This window comes from Schistocerca gregaria, chromosome 1, assembly GCF_023897955.1.
Source record: "Schistocerca gregaria isolate iqSchGreg1 chromosome 1, iqSchGreg1.2, whole genome shotgun sequence".
In the NCBI taxonomy this organism is placed as follows: Eukaryota; Metazoa; Arthropoda; class Insecta; order Orthoptera; family Acrididae; genus Schistocerca; species Schistocerca gregaria.
In genome coordinates, this window is record NC_064920.1 from 1028878101 (window position 1) to 1028894924 (window position 16824).

The 16824-nt window shown below is 40.4% G+C and overlaps 1 protein-coding gene across 1 annotated transcript in view; it reads right to left on the bottom strand.

The window, feature by feature from the left end:
- Positions 1-906: 906 nt before the first annotated feature.
- LOC126279012 (T-complex protein 1 subunit alpha) overlaps positions 907-16824 on the bottom strand; it is an 81323-nt gene continuing 65405 nt past the window's right edge. Inside the window, exons 9-13 of the mRNA XM_049979399.1 lie at positions 16342-16453; positions 3460-3550; positions 1923-2115; positions 1648-1811; positions 907-1384 (exon numbers count right to left, since the gene is read on the bottom strand). Of these exons, the coding sequence (XP_049835356.1) occupies positions 1174-1384; positions 1648-1811; positions 1923-2115; positions 3460-3550; positions 16342-16453 (771 nt within the window). The 3' untranslated portion in view covers positions 907-1173. The remainder of the gene's footprint in view (positions 1385-1647; positions 1812-1922; positions 2116-3459; positions 3551-16341; positions 16454-16824) is intronic.

Below are 16824 nucleotides of genomic sequence, written 5' to 3' on the forward strand. Positions count from 1 at the left end.
AGCTAGTAAAGGAGACCTAGATGAGTGGATGGCAGCAGATGGGGCATGTTTGGAGAACCTTACCGATCCTGTGCTGCTGTGACACAAGACCAGGAAGAAGTGGATTGCTGTGACAAAAGTGACAATGAGCCTGAAAGCAACATAGGAGAGCTGGTGCCACACAGTGATGCAGCAGAAGCCTTTGACCTCACACTACATTACTTGGAGCAACAGTCCACTGCTACACCTGCTGACATGATGTTTATGAGACGATGGCGCAACTATACGTCATTAAGAGTCTTCATTATGCCAAAAAACAATGAATTTTTGTCATCAAAAAAGTAGGGATAAAATGTCTGCTGTATTTTAGTAAGTTTGACAGCTTTTCTTTCATTGTTATGCGATATTTAAACCTAACGTTTTCTTGCCAATTTATCTAATACATGTATACTTTACTGTGTAAATTAAAATAGTGTGTATGTACAGCAGTTTACGACAGTTTTCTATATTTAGACTAATATTTTTCATGTTCGGATTAACCGAATGTTCGGATTAGCAGGACTCTGCTGTATTTTTCATTTACTTTTGTGCGATTTGGGGGTTGCAATATCCAGTCTTGCTACGACAACCCTATGTTCACAAATCCCTGTATCCATTTTGATGTTTGTTATTAACTTTGGATTATTTGTTGCTAAGAGGCCAAGTGTATTTTCAGAACTGTTTACTATTTGCATGGGCTCATGAACAAACTGCTGAAAATAATTTTCAGCGAATGCGTTTAGGACCATTTCGGACGATTTTAACAGAATTGAACAAAAAGGATGGCATTCTTTTCATGATTTCTCTGTAAATATACGAATTTTAACACATGCAAATTCTGGTTTAACTAACAGATAGGAGATACTTTTACTATAAATGAAGCACAGATTTCTTTGGTGAAACTGATTTAATTCATTTCAAAATTGTGTAACAAATGTGATGAAAAATAAATGCATACGGTCTAGATTCATGATGCACGTCAGTTAAAAAAAATTCAAACAAACACAAAACTGATCAACAGCATAGAAATGGTTACAAATTTTTAATTAAATATGTTAGCCGATTGTTAACAAGTTAACATCAGAAAGCCTCAGTATCAGTTTTGTTACACTCACAAAAAGCAGATGAAAAGTAAACCTGAATAATGATAAATAGTTAGTCTTCTAACTCTCCAGATTCATAAGCATTTCGGTAAGATTTGTTGTCCTTTCTTTCTGGATCCAGACGAATCATATCATCAATGCGAAGAATGGTAATTGCTGCCTCCGTAGCAAACTTTAGTGACTTTATTTTTGAAATAGCCGGTTCCAGAACACCAGCCTTCTTGTTATCACGTACAGTGCCTTCATACAAGTCCAAACCAACCCTATCAGAAAGCAGAAATATTTTAAATATACAGTATGCAATGGCAATTTAAATTTTACAGTAATCAATAACACAGTTATTAGTGCTCTAAATAAATAATTATTACATGATTGGATTGGTTCCAAACAGAGTTGACACTTTCTGATGAAAAAAATTGGTAGATCTTTAATTAGTTTAACATGTTTAATTCTGCTTCACTGTTACTCAGCAAATACATTTGGAAACTGGGTTGTGGGACCCTGAGAGGAAGAGACACTGACTTACCACTTAAGATGTGCATGATCTACTTTAGTTTGGCTAGAATTGTGATAGGCCCTCAATTTTGCTACAAGATCAGTTGCATCTTGTGCAGCATTTACTGCAAGTGTTTTAGGAATTACCAATAAAGATCGTGCAAACTCAGCAATTGCTAACTGCTCACGGGAACTCTGTAACAAGAAATAATTCTTATTAGCATCAGTCTCTGAATCCCAATATTATCTTCATTAAGCAAAGAGAATGTACGTCACTAATTTAAGAAAAGCATTGATTTTACTTACTAAGGATGTAGCAAAATTTTCCAAATAAATGGAAAGAGCTGCTTCAACAGCACCACCACCAGCAACAACACTCTTGCTTTCTAGGACACGTTTCACAACAGACAGAGCATCATGTACCGATCTCTCCATTTCATCACAGTAGAAGTCATTGGGCCCACGCAGTATGACTGATGCTGCTGTACGGGCTTTAGGGCTGGAGAAAAAAAGAAATTGGTAAATCTACACAAATTCCAACAGTCTACAAAATAAATGTCATGGTACAAAAAATTCAATTCTTCTTATTTGGATGCACACTGAAATTTCCTGGAAGACTAACTGTGGACAAGACTTTAACCTTGTCTGGCACACAGTTTTGGTCTACCATTATGTTTCAAAACAGTGCACACACTGCGTCAAAGCGAAACCTTCATTCTGGATGCAAGTTAATGATAATACAGTGTTGTTACAATTAAACTTTCACTATCTGAGGCATTTCAGATGGAAAATTTTGCACCATATGGGTAACCAACTTTAAAGGAATGATGTACAGATTGCACACTGCAGGATTCTCATTGTTAGAAGCATTATTGGCATGACCTGCCAACACGCACCAGTATTGGTACAAGCATCAGTGTGCATTACAGCTACAGCCAGTCAACATTGGTCTCGACAATGTGAGCAGGGCTTTAATCATAGAGCTGTTTTATCAAACCAACAGCAATAGTGCTTCTGCTCTTCACAAGCACTGATGCATTAAAGGAATATGGAGTGGTCCTCCTTCCATACCAGGATCGAAGAACATGATTCGGAAGTTTGAATTAATTGAATTTCGCAATGGCACCTGGGAGAGGCCAACAGTCAATTGTGCCACAAATTATGACTGCGGCAATGGCTGAGAATGCTGGACTCAATTTGTCATCTTCCAGCATTGCACGAGCTACGTCAGGACAGCTGAATATTTCATGGTCCACAGTTCAAAAAGTGCTGCAAAAAATTGTGAAATGTCATCTGCACAAACTTCTAGGGCGTCATGGTTGCAGATGGTCATCACATTGAGCAACATTTGTAACCTAGAATGTAAACATGGTATGCAGTTAATGTTACCCTGTCAGGTGCAAATTAAAACGGGTTTCTTTCGATGGTTCATTAATTATTTCTCATCCGTGTGTCCTTACCAATGTTTCCACAAAGTTTCAGTGTTCTGTGATCACTTTTTTTCATGCAGGTCCTCTCATGTAGTGACAGTTTAATTAGAACCACTGTTTGAAGAGTGGGAAGGAATATTAATCATTAAAACAGTTTAGTCCACTAAATATTATATACCACAAACAAAGCACCATTCCAATAACATTTAGGACATGATATACAATAAATCCAAGAAATGTCCAACTATTTAAGTATATGTGTATATTTTGAAACAAACATTATTAGTATCACTTATAATGTTATTAGGTTCCTGTTAGACAACCACTTTGAATTGTATGACAACAAATTTTCAAATATAACAAATTCATTCTTTACTGTTAACATAATGATTACCAGAGGTGAAAATTCCTACCCTTTGATAAGTATAAGTTCATCATCACACACGCGGTCCTGCACTACTTCGGCTGCCTCTCCAACTGCACTGGGGTCGAAACTTTCTTCACCTTTAAAAGGAAACAAAAAAAGCATTATTATTCATACGCTCCCTGTTTATCCTTTGTTTGTCAGTTTGTGCCAGTAGGAGCACATATGCCTGAAGACAGAAGAATGATGGTAGGAAAGCTGGAGAACAAGCGTATGATAAAGACAGAGGAAATACAAGCAGAAGGGGACAGGGCTAGAGAGGATGCATGAAGGTTGAGCCAATAGGAAGGAGAGTGAAAGTAAGCAAGATACACATAGGTACATAAGAAGGGAGTGACAGTAGTGTAGTTTATTCACAATGTTCTTAATGAGAGTTCCCATTTCTGGATCAGCTAAACCAGGTTGACTTCGGGTCACAAGTATTTTGTGTCTCGCTGCTGCCAACATTCATGATCTTACAATACAGCACCAGTATGTACCATAACCATTATGAAGTGATTATCATGTCATGCTATGCCAAATCCAAAAGCACGTAAGTAGTGTGAAAACTGTGTGCGGAAAATGTGGCCTGCTATGCTCACACCCCCACTCCTCTTCCCGCAGCTGTAAATATGCTGGGTTTCAGTAAACAGAGCTTTCTTCCTCTATTCATCACACCCCCATGGAAACTGTTAGGATGGCAGCAATGAACTATGCGTAGGAATTTAGGTTGTAAAGAGAAGTTACAAGCTACGAATAAAATTGTGGGCAGAAATTGGGGGAAAACAGCAGAGTGAGTGGGGGAAGTACTATAATCAGTTGTTTAATTCCAACCCAACATAAATATTTGATAATTCCTGGAAGAATAAGATAGTGCTTGAGTGTGATGCTATCTATATAGTCAGAAAACAAAGAAGGAAACAGATTTGCAATGTAAGCACAATAACAACTAACTCAAAATAGCCTGTGAGTAACACAAGCAGCCACAATTACTTTTTAAGTGCTTTTATTTCAGAGCCAAAGTATTTATGGCTGGTTGCATTACTCACTAACAATCATTAATTGTCTTGGAGTTCGAAATATCCCGCATGGATTCAAAATAGTGACACTTCCACTGTTTCCCTTTCCTGACCTTAAGTACCTCCTGTTTGTTTACAAACATATTATGGGTCAAATGCTACAACTATTTTGCTAAACATATGATTTAATGGAGGTTTAATGTGTCATATCTGTGCAAATTGTGAACTAGCATCTACAATAGGCATTTTATTATTATGTCTTGTTTTACTACTGATTTTGATTAAAGTACATGCGTATTTTGGAATTGGTAACTCTTTCCACTAAATTTTTTTTTCCTGGAAGCCTTGAAACAAGCTCTTTGTAAGCAATGTACATGATGATTACTATCACAGTTACAGATTTATTTCAAGTTGAAACATTTACTTTTGATAATTACCTGTAATTACAGGTAGTTTAATGTTAAACACAACCCAAGATCAAACGATAAAGCAAGTTGGGAGAGCTCAATTTTCTAAGGTCAATGAGAGCATGATAGCATCTGTCAATATGAAATGATGGGTCAAGTTCTAAACAATATGAGGGTTATTTTACTGAATAACTACAATGAAGCACGACATACTAACTTTACACAAACCTTGAAGATCAGTTGAGAGAGACTAACAAAGGGACATAACAGTCAGGCCCTCTTTGATTTCCTTCATGTAAATACGATCTAAAGGACAGTGCGCGGATATCAGTATCACAAAGCAGTACAACAAAACTAAAAAACACCTTTGATATTTTGATTTCCTAATGCTACTAACAACAAAACATTGCCAACTACTTAACATAGTTGCCATGGTTGAGTGTGTAGTGCCTAGTAATACGAAGGCATTTGTTTGCATCGCAATGGTAACATAGCTTTACTTTTATTTCTATTTCATATTTATTAATAAATGGACATGTTAATCAACCAATATTGTATATAATGTTTTAATAGAAAGTAAGATCCTTGAGACAGAAAATGTGTTCACAAATGAACAAGACCAGTATATTTCATAGTGATCAGCACACAGAAGTATGCGCGCGTGAATTAATACTGAAAAATAGTTCACTTTTAATTGTAACTGTATACAGATCCCCACTGTGAAATTTTTGAATCGTTTATGATGAATTTAGACTCCTTACTTTGCTATCAGACAGCAGCAAACAGTTAATAGTCTATGGAGATTTAGATTTCCTGGGGGTTTCAGACAGGAAAACAAATCTGGAAACCTAATTCGGATCCTACAATTTCATCTCAGTAATTAACTTTCCAACACGGATGGATAAAGACAACAGGGTCCTAATTGGTAATGTGTTCTCTGATGAAGCAAAAACCAAGAACAAGTGTAGATCCTGCAGTAGTCAGATTACAGAAATATTGTTCCTCAAACAGAATGTCCCTGAAGGAGCAGGATATGACAGGAATGATCATTTGAAGCAAAAAACTTCATAGGGACATGTCCCTTATTTCAAACAGTTTCTGAGGAAACACGTTTTATGTACATTTTTATTTATTTTCTGTATCATTCAATACTAGTCAGGTTTACAAATGTATGGCAGTAAGCACACATTACAACATGTATTTTAAAAAGTATCATTTGAAACATACGTATTTTTAACACACATTCACTGCTAAGCATTATTGTACACATCATATTACAGCTCTTGCTCAGTTCACAATGAATGTTCAAATAGCCCACCATCAACTTCAGTGGACATGTATTGCTTGGCAGAGGCCTTTGCACATTTGCTAATAAGGCCAGCAGCATTAATGATGCAAGCAAGAAGTTCATACTGCATGTTCATCTTTCATTTGTACCCCTCAGACTTCATCAAACCCCATAAACTTAAATGTAATGGTTGCCAGCAGCCCCAAAACAAATGTACTTTAAACACTTTCTATCTTGGAAACCATTCAGAATAGGGGATACGTTAATATGAAGTTCTTGCTTCAAAAGAGCATTCCTGTCATATCCCTGAATACTGACATTTCCTCCTAGGACACACTGTATTTAAATGGTTTTCCATTTATTATAAAAGCAGAGTTAGTTCTTTTTACAGGTGACACTATTATTGTCATCACTCTTACTATGGCAACAGCAGGAACTGTAAGTAACATTCTTAAAAGTACAATTTTCTATTAATGGTCTCACTTTCAATTTAAAAAAAAAAAAAAAAAAAAAGACACAACATATTCAATTCTGTACATCTCCAGTACTACACCAATGATATTGTGCCTCAGCAGCCAGAGACTGTGTGTGTGTGTGTGTGTGTGTGTGTGTGTGTGTGTGTGTGTGTGTGTGTGTGTGTGTGTCATTTATGGTGAATAGCAACTAATATTTTCAACATTGTTACATACCAACCTGGATTTCCCATTGTTGTATTTAGCTACTGCTCTTCACAATACATTTATTTCCTCAGGAAGTTTGTTGTAAAGTACCACAAGAAAAAAAAATGACATTCATCGCTCCACACTAAGGTTGTATTTACCACAAAAATAATACCCCAAATAATGTTGCAACTAAAATTTTTATCCCTTAACCAGTGATAAATGCCTGGCCAATGGCCAAGTAACATCTGAAAACAAACTAAAAAGGATTCTCCTCACCAAAACCTTCTCTTACACAGAAGAATTCCTATTGGTGTAATGTGTAAAAGATAGCTTCTAGGAATTACTGGCTCACACCTGTATGTTTTTAAGAGAATGATACATTCATAAATAATCAACATGTAGTGCAAGTATTCACTATAGCTAAAAATAAATTTGGTACAAAAATGTAAAACATCAAACAGAAAATAAAACACTTTCTTATTTCTATAGTCACGCCACTAGTAGTATGCCCGACACTTCTCCCACACGAAGGGCACTGTGGAGGTGACTAGTGCCAATCCAAGATCTGGAATTCATAAATGTTGCCATGGTGACTGTCCCACATGCCACTCTTACAATTCACTGTTGCACACGGTTTACTGTTGGGTGAGGGACGCGGTGTAACAAGCAGCAGCATAGTGCTGTTGGTAACAAAGTCATTCAGCAGCTTGGTTTCAGAGAACAGACAGTATTACTGGCGTAATTAACTTTTTCATGTAATTAGTAACTAAAAACAAAAAGTTTTTTTCATAAAAAAACTGCCATTGATATTCCAACCTACAATTTTACAGTTACCTATCTATTACATCATGCCTTTTTGCACCCATTCTGGTGCATAATATTGTGCAACAAAGTTGCCCTATCGTCTTGAGTAGCCATTTATTTATTTATTTATTTATTTATTTATTTATTTATTTATTTATTTATTTATTTATTTATAACTCCAAACACTCTTGACTACAGAATATAGCAATCTGTGTAACAAATTCTGCATCCCCAACAGTTTTGTTTTAAGGCACAAAACCAACTAGGGTCATGTGTGCCCATGTGTCAGAACCATAGAAAACAAAGACAGAACAAGGAGTTACAAACGACTACACGTTCAGCCCAATCGACGGAAGGAAAGACAGATAAAAACAGGGGCTTTGAGAAAAGTACATAAAATATTCTATAGAGAAACGGTCCTGAACTAAAGATAAAATGTGCTTCACATTATCGCTACAACGAATATAAAGTAAAACGCAGTTGACCTCGCGCCTCGTTCACTAAAACGGCCGACAACTCAGAAGGCAAACACAAATGAGAATGTAAGTGGTTAAAAAAGGGCATTCCATCAGGAAATGGCAAACCATCAAAGGTAGAGGGCAATGAGTACTAAATGATAGGGAAGCACCACTTAACAAATGGCAATGGCCAAAAGATAGTGTCCAATAAGCAACCTAGCAAAAATGATCTCATGGCCAGAGGGCTGAAAGAGGTCCTCCAAGAAGCCTGGAATGGCTTAATTTACCGGAGCTTGTTCCCATGGGGGGGGGGGGGGGGGCAGTGGTGATGCCAAAGTGACACTACCTGCTGACAGACGGTGACACAGATGATCAGAGGGAATTAAGGAACTAGTGGGCTGAGGTACAAGGCATAAAACCTTGGCAGCAGCCTCATTTCTGTCACACTGAGGTGATCAGGAACCCACATAAACATTACAGTGTCTCCATTAAGAGTGAACAAGTGACAGCTTTCTTGGAACATTGCACTAAGGGATGGGTGATGTGCAGGGCACAGAGAGTCTGAGCAGATGACGCAATTAAGAAGCCTGTGTGTCTGATGTACTGCATTGCCTGATACAAGGCAAAGAGCTCTGCGGTAAATACTGTGCAGTGTTTTGGAAGCAGATACCAAAAATGGTCGGTGCCAATGATGAAAGCACACCCGACACCATGGTCAGTCCAAGACCCATCAGTGTAAACAAAGGTACTACAGTGAAGTTCTGTGCGAAAGTCGAGAAACTTACAGTAATAGAGCAAGTCTAGAGTGGTGTCCTTAGGAATTGAATGAAAGCCAATGTGAACACAGGCCCTCACATGAAGGCAAGGTCGCAGAGGGTTCACACCCATCATGAAAAAGGCCAGTAGTGTGAAATTAAGCTGCCGGAGCAAGAGCTAAAAGAAAATTCCTGCAGGTAACAGAAGAGGTACGCACCCCATACTAGTGATCAAATCAGTCTTCAATAAAAGAGGCATGGGATGGGTGGCCAGGCATGGAAAACAAACATACAGCATGCTTCTGTGTTTAGGAGAAAGTCACAGCGGTACGACAGCAGCAGTTTGGTAGCTTCTGCTACATATTCTCAACTGGGCTAGTATAAAGAGCGCTAGTGGCCAATGGGATGCCACGATGGTGGACAGTATTGAGATGGCGTAAGAGGAATGGATGTGCAGATGCATAAACGAAACACCCATAGTGCAGTTTCAAAGGGACCAAGAACTGGTACAAACGGAGGAGCGAAGTCCAATGTGCTCCCCAGGAAGTACCGTTGAGGACATGTATGACACTGAGGGACCACATACAGTGGAGCCAAATAAGACACGAGGGAGGATCAATAAAGCTTCCTATCAAGCATTAGCCCCAGGTATTCCATAGTTTCAAAGAACAGAAAAGCAACAGGCACAAGATGTAAAGATGGTGGAAGAAACCAACTGCACCACCAGAAATTCAAACAAATTGTTTTGTCAGTGGAAAAGTGAAAGCCAATGTCGATACTCCACGAGTGAAGACTATCGAGAGACTGCTGAAGACACCGTTCAAGTAGTCAAGTCTGTGGAGAACTGCAATAGATCACAAAATCATCAACGAAAACGGAGCCAGATATACCCAGAGGGAGACTGCTATTGCCATTAACCCTGTTACAGCCGAAGAGGATGAGGCTCAGGACAGAACCCTGAGGCACACCGTTTTCCTGGATAAAGGTGTCCAACAAGGTAGAACCCACACATACCTTGAAAAACTGTGTCTTAAAAATTCCTCAAGGACACACGTCATGCAGCCACAGAAGCCCCACATGTAGATAGTATGAAGAATAGCACTCCTTCAGCAAGTGTCGTACACTTCCTCTAAATCAAAGAACACAGCCATAGTCTTATTTCCACAGAAAAGCATTCGTGACAAGTTGACAAAGTGAAGAGATGGTCAACTGCAGAACAGCATGCTCAAAATCCACACGGTGCAGTGGTTAGTAAATTGCAAGACTGGCACCAAACTAGCCAGGCATGAATCATATGTCCAATCACCTTGCAAACACAACTGATGAAAGAAATTGGGCAATATCTAGAAGGAAGGTTTTGTCTTTACTGGGTTAGATATGGAAATGACTGCAGCTTCACACCAGTGTCTGGGAAATGTAACCTCTGCCCAAATGTGATTGTACATATGAAGGAGAAAGTGCTGGTCTGCAAGAACACCTGAATGTTAACTTCGTCTAGCTCTGGGGCAGAGGATCAGGATGAAGTGAGAGCATGATCTAGCTCCCTCATAGTAAAGGTAGCACTGTAGCACTCTTGATTATGAGGAGAGAAGGGTAATGCCCAAGCCGCCCTCACTTTTTTCCGATTGTAGGACGGCAAGGTGATAGTGGGTGGAGCTTGAAATCTCTGAATAATTGTGGCCCAAGGTGTGGGGATAGCAATAAGGTTCACATCATTTGCGACTGTCAGGCCAAAAATTGGGTCCCAGAGAGCCATCAGAGGTTGGCCCACACAACAAAAGAAGGAATGCAACTATTAAAAGAACTAGTAAAGGAAATCCAGCTAGCTTTTTTGCTATCCTGAAGAACACACTGACACAGTGCACCCATCTGTTTTAACAAATACAGTTAGCCATCTTAGCATGACAGCTAAAAATACAGACAACACATCTCCATGAGCAAATTGCTTCAAAGCATGCCTCAGTTAACTTAGTGACCAGGACACAACGTGGTAAAGAGGAAGTGCGAGGAACAGAACCTTCTGCAGTGTTAAGGATTACGTCCAAGATATTACATATGGGGAAATTTTGTTCATTGAAGGTCGTCAGGAAGGAGTAAAGCCTCCAGTTGTTAGAAAGCTGCGCCATTTGGGTGTGCTCTTAAGGGAGGTAGGAGTCAACAAATGGATAGCACACAGGAAATGGTCACTAATACAATCAGAGAGAACAGACCACTCAAGATGACGGGCAAGCTGGCAATGCAGAAGGAGAGGTCGAAATGGGAATAGGTGTGCGTGGAGTCTGAAAGAAACGTGGTTGCTCCCATGTTAAGGCAGATGTGGTTAAGTCGACTGAGGTCAGCCGAGAGGGCACTTCTCTGATAGGTTCTGGGAGAATCCCAAAGGGGATGGGGCACATTAAAGTCACTGAGTAGCAGAAAGGGGTCAGGGAGTTGCCCAGATCGCTGGATGAAGTCTGCCCTGGTGACACAGAATGATGGAGGTATGTGAACAGTCTAAAGTGAAAAGGTCAAGTGAGGAAGGAAAATGCAGACTGCAACAGCTTGAAGCCCCTTGACTCCCCCACAAGATGGAATGACATCCTCAATGGCGGAGGGGGGTGTCAAAACGGATCGGGAAGAAATGCGAGAGCTCAAAGCGGTCACAAGGATGGAATTTTGTTTCCTGGAGACAGAGAACAAGTGGACACTACAATTCCAAGAGCAGCTGTAAGTCCTCTGATGGATCGAAGGCCGGAATGTTCCACGGGGGGAGAGTGTGTCCAGGAAAGGGAGGAGGGGAAAAATGAACAGGTGTCACCTTGGTGGCTCCAGTGCCAGCCTTCAAAGACTCGCTGCTAAAGGGAGCAGAGGCTGGAGGATCCCGCTCCACGAGGTCTATAGAGGTGTCAGCATTCTCCTTCTGCTGGTCTTCAGATTCCAGGGTAGAAAAACGGTTGGCAGTGCACACTGGCGACCACGAGGTTGGCCAGGCAAGGGTGTCACATTGCGACACCGTCGAAGAGGATCTCCAAGTCGGTGAAGAAGACTGCCTTTGTTTGATTTCTTAGAGCCTTTCTGGTTGTCAGAGGAAGACAAAGATGTTTGTTGGCTGGAGGGACGAAAGAAGTCTTTGCAGGAGTATTCCTTGTGTCATTTCCGGCTGGCTTGTTGCAGAGCTGGAGGAGGAGATGGGGGCTACCACGACATTGGGTGATTTTACAACAGCCATACTGAATTTCTGGCAATGTCCTTCATGGAGTAAGATGCAGCAAGAACAGTACTTTTTACGAAATTTCAGTCACCAACTTTCTCTTCCGAATGCGAAAATATTTTGTTGAGCCCAACCTACATAGGTAGGAATGATCGTCAAAATAAAATAAGAGAAATCAGAGCTCGAACAGAAAGGTTTAGGTGTTCGTTTTTCCCGCTCGCTGTTTGGGAGTGGAATAGTAGAGAGATAGTATGATTGTGGTTCGATGAACCCTCTGCCAAGGACTTAAATGTGAATTGCAGAGTAGTCATGTAGATGTAGATGTAGATGTAGACTGGGTAAGGCACTTTTTCCTTCACCCACATCTCCTGGATGGCCTGCTCATCGACATACATGGGGCACACTCAGGAGGAAGTGGCACGGCCACCACTGCAATTGATAGTGAGGAGAGGGAGGTGGACATTCACCCTCTTGAGTATCCCTACCATAGGTTACACATTTGGCCGGGTGTCAACAGGACATTCAAGTGTGGTTGTACCAATGACACAGGCAGCAGTGCATCACAGCCTGCTTTGATATTTGACAGAAGCACCACTCTTTTCAAAAGTGAGAAAAATAATGTGTGGACACCTAGAATGCATCTACCTTTTTTTGTCATGCAATAGACTGCAATGACACTCCATCAGACGGTATGTTTGGGTTTCTGCCTCAGTCAGACCATCAAAGCAGCCTAGTGTAAATAACACCACAAGAAGCATTCAGCATTCGATGGGCCTTAACACGAGCAGGATAGCCATGGAGGAGCAGTGTTGCTAATAGTAGTTATCCTTGAAACTCAGACGTTGTCTCCAAAAGCAAAGTGCCATTGCGTAAATGAGAGCAGGATTTCACAGGACCAGCAATTCCATTTACAGCTTTCTGAACAACAAACAAATTTATAGTAGCGAAGGACTGACCATTTTCAGTGTGTGAAACAGTGAGGAACAATGGTGCAGCTGGGAGGGTCTTTGAATCATGGGCTTCATTCCATTTACGTTTAGCGGGAGGTGACTGTGAGGATGATGATTGCCAGCATCTCCGATGGTGCGCTTCTTCCAACTGGGGCCCCACCTTAGGTGATTGTTCACAACCCGGTCACATTTCCTTAACAGGAGACAATGGGACCAATCGGCAATTTTGGAAGGCAGCAGCTTAGGCAATCACCCCTCCCTGGGCCTGGATTGCATCAGGGGGTACACGCAAACACTATGTGTCAACCCGGGGCTGGCCTTCAGGAGCACACAGAGAGGAAGAAGAAATAGAGGAACCTGGAACAGCGAAGCAGAGAAAGGGTAGGAGAAGGAGAATGAAGGAAGGAAAAAAAAAAGAAAAAAAAAGAAAAAAAAGGAATGAAAACAGTGGAGAGGCTGTTCAGATATCAGCTGCTGAAAATGCCGAACATATTTCCAAAAACATCCCAGACATGTTCCTCAAGGGAGGGGAAGGGAATAGCAAGAGGATAGACATGCAGTACAGAAAGGAAAAGATGCTGCAAAGGCTGAGGTTCTGTTGTAGTCAAGCACAAACCTGCCAAAGAACAGTGAGTCCCTTAGGGGAGCTCCAACAGAGAACAGGACAATATGGCTTCTGCACTACCATTGAAGCTTGAAGGGCCATCAAAATGCAAAGCTGTGTACTGAATTGGCACATACCACAGCAATATCGAACATTCAGCTGTTACTGTGAGAGAATAACTGAAGATCTGCCTCTTAGTGGCTGCCTGTGCTCAACACCAGCTGATGATCACTATCTACAAATTATCCAAGGAGAATGCAACAGAACCGTGGGCTCTGTTTTTTGGGACAAATGGGAGTGCTGTGCCAACCAAAACATTACACAATTGTCTCCACATTATCAATTTGGTTATTAGGTGAACTACACTGAAGAACTACACTGCTGTCGAGTACAAAAAAGGTGGGCAAGGGACCATATTTGGCCTGGAACATGGGTCAATGGCATTGGATTCTCTTCACTCACAAGTGCAGGCTTTATATGACATCTGACAACTGTCACAGAAGAGTGTAGATGAGGCCAGGAACCACTGTAAATCTGAGGCAGATTATCCAATGTGACCACCACTGAGATGGTTAACTTATGTATTAGTCCAGTACCGTGTACAGGTATCAGACACCTCTCAGCACTCTCAAGAGCGACTTAATGCTGTACAGTATTGAAACAGAACCCTCCAACCTATAGTCACCATTTTAGTATTGACTGTCTTGAAAGACAGTAGGTAACACACAAACACATTGCACCTACCTTCTGAACATGTTCCTTCACGAGGCAGGAATTGGCCAAATATGTGAGGTATCTGCTGATATGAACTCAATTAAGCACGTCTGGAATTAGCTAAAACCTAAGCCCGTCTAACACAGAGCAATATTCGCTGTTAAGTTTGCTAGTTGACATGCTCAATTGTTGGCTAGCAGGGAATGGCGACGACCAGCACACATGCTGAAGCTCTCTCACAGTATATGGTGCACTGCACCTTCTACTGTGAGAAAATTCCCGTTTCAAGTACAAATATTTGTCAAATTAACGGAGTTTTCTCCGCATGTAAGGACAGTTCTTCCCTAGATGCATCAGTTAAATCAATAATGCTTTGATTCTTCAGTTTCTCCCAGTGTCTTTGTTTATCAAAGAGTCCACATGTGTACTGCCAGATAATAGTGGCCAACAGGCACAATATTTTGCCGATCAGACACATTGTCATCGTCACGTGCGCTAAGGAAATGAGCTGAGGGCTGGTGGCTATCTTACGTACACACACTCCATGGGCGCAGGGGACGGCATCTGTGGCAGCGTGTGTAGTTGCTATGTCCACCCAGCTCTGAAGATCATTTTTGTTGCTGAGTTTTTTTTTTTTTTTTTTTTTTTTTTTTTTTTTTAAATTATACTCAGTGCTGGTTCCCGTGCCTTGCAAAGATTATAACCGCAGTCTCGGTTGATGAGTTCATCTCTGGAGCAAATTTTGATGGCCTGTCTGACAATGCTGTCCCAGTATTTAGAAGTCCAGGCCAAGATCTTTGTATGCTCATAACCCATCTCGTGGTTTTTTGGACAAAAAGTTTTGTGACCACTGGCTTGTTAGGATACTTCAATCATGTGTGCCTTTGATGTTCTCGGCAGCAATCTTCGATGGTACGCACTGTCTGTCCAATATAAGCCTGATCACACTGAGAAGGAATCTGGTATACACCAGCCTTCCGCAAGTGGAGATCATGTTTCACACTTCCCAGTAACGCTTATTTGGCAAGCAAAAGACAGTTTTAACTCTGTGTTTCTTTAATATGCGCCTGATTTTCCCCAATAGTGTGCCAGTGTACACAATAAATACAGTGGCTACTTCTTCCTCCCCAACTTCTGTGTCCAAAGGTTGTACTGTAATAGTGGGGTGTAGAGTACATCTAATCTGCCATTCCAAGTACTCGTTCTTTCGGAATACGGTTCTTTCTATGTGAGATGGGCTTTACAGTGCATTATCTCATGACTTTAGCAACACCTTGACACCCTGTGGGCAGTGTGCCAAGGGAGAGCCTAGCATTTTACAATGCACAAAGTGGAATAACACAGCATCAAATGTTACCTAGTAGTTGATTTTGTTTTCACAAATTTGGAAATATGCACTTTCTAACATAATGCCTTTATTTTTGTAATTTTGTTTTTGTTCGAGTCATTCCCCCCCTCCCATAGGACTTCTTTTGTTTCCAGCTCCCATTAGACCTCAGCTCTCTCGCATTCAGAGATACGAAGGAAATGTTGAACTTTTTTTTGAGCTGTTTTTTCCCACGTGATGGGGAAAGAGCCTGCAGAATCTGACCAACTTATTTATGACCCGCATACAGATGGCTCGATTTGGTAAGTTACCAACGAAAGTTAGGTGTCGAGGTTAGCACTTCTTTAGCACAATTTTAACTCATCACTAATGATCTATTTTATCCAATCATAGACCACTGAACAATGTAAAGAACATGACGTGCTTAATGAAATTTTGTACCAGACAATCTCAATCCTGATTTGCTGCTCATTTGTGAGTTGCCAAATCAATTACGCTCTCTGAGCATAGCTGCAGATCTCATTCTAACTTTCAATAAAGAGGAAATAATAACAATGACTGTTTTGAGTCACATCTTGAGATGTTTTTGTTTGTCATTTAATTTACTCCCTCTAAGATTAAGCCATGCAAATTGGTGTGGCATTTAAAAAAAGAAGAAGGAGGAGGAGGAAACATTGTCTATGCATTTACATTATACATCCAACAGTCACATACCTTCCATGTTTGATAAGGATGTCACAAATGCAGCACCAGTAGCCTTAGCAATCCTTTTCAAGTCTGCTTTCTTGCAACGCCTTACAGCCATGGCACCAGCTTCCACAAAATACTGTAAAAAAATAAATATGCATGCATGAAGTTTCTGAATAACTTCAGTATATTTAATACTCTATCAGTAGATGTACACACATACATTCTATCTAAGTATCTTTCCACTCATATAGAACCAATTACAAATCCTAAACTGTCTAATATATCAAGACTACTAAATGAAGCAATACTCAACTCCTTGTATGTGAAAAAAAAAAAAAAAAAAAAAAAAAAAAAAAAAAAAAAAAAAAAAAAAAAAAAAAACCTTGAAAATGCAACATCAGACACCGCAGCTGTTCAACTGCTCCCTCAACATCTTTACTAATGTAAAGATACACATGTGATGAAATAACTAAGTGAACACTATCAAGTCTGCCAAAACGTTTCCCC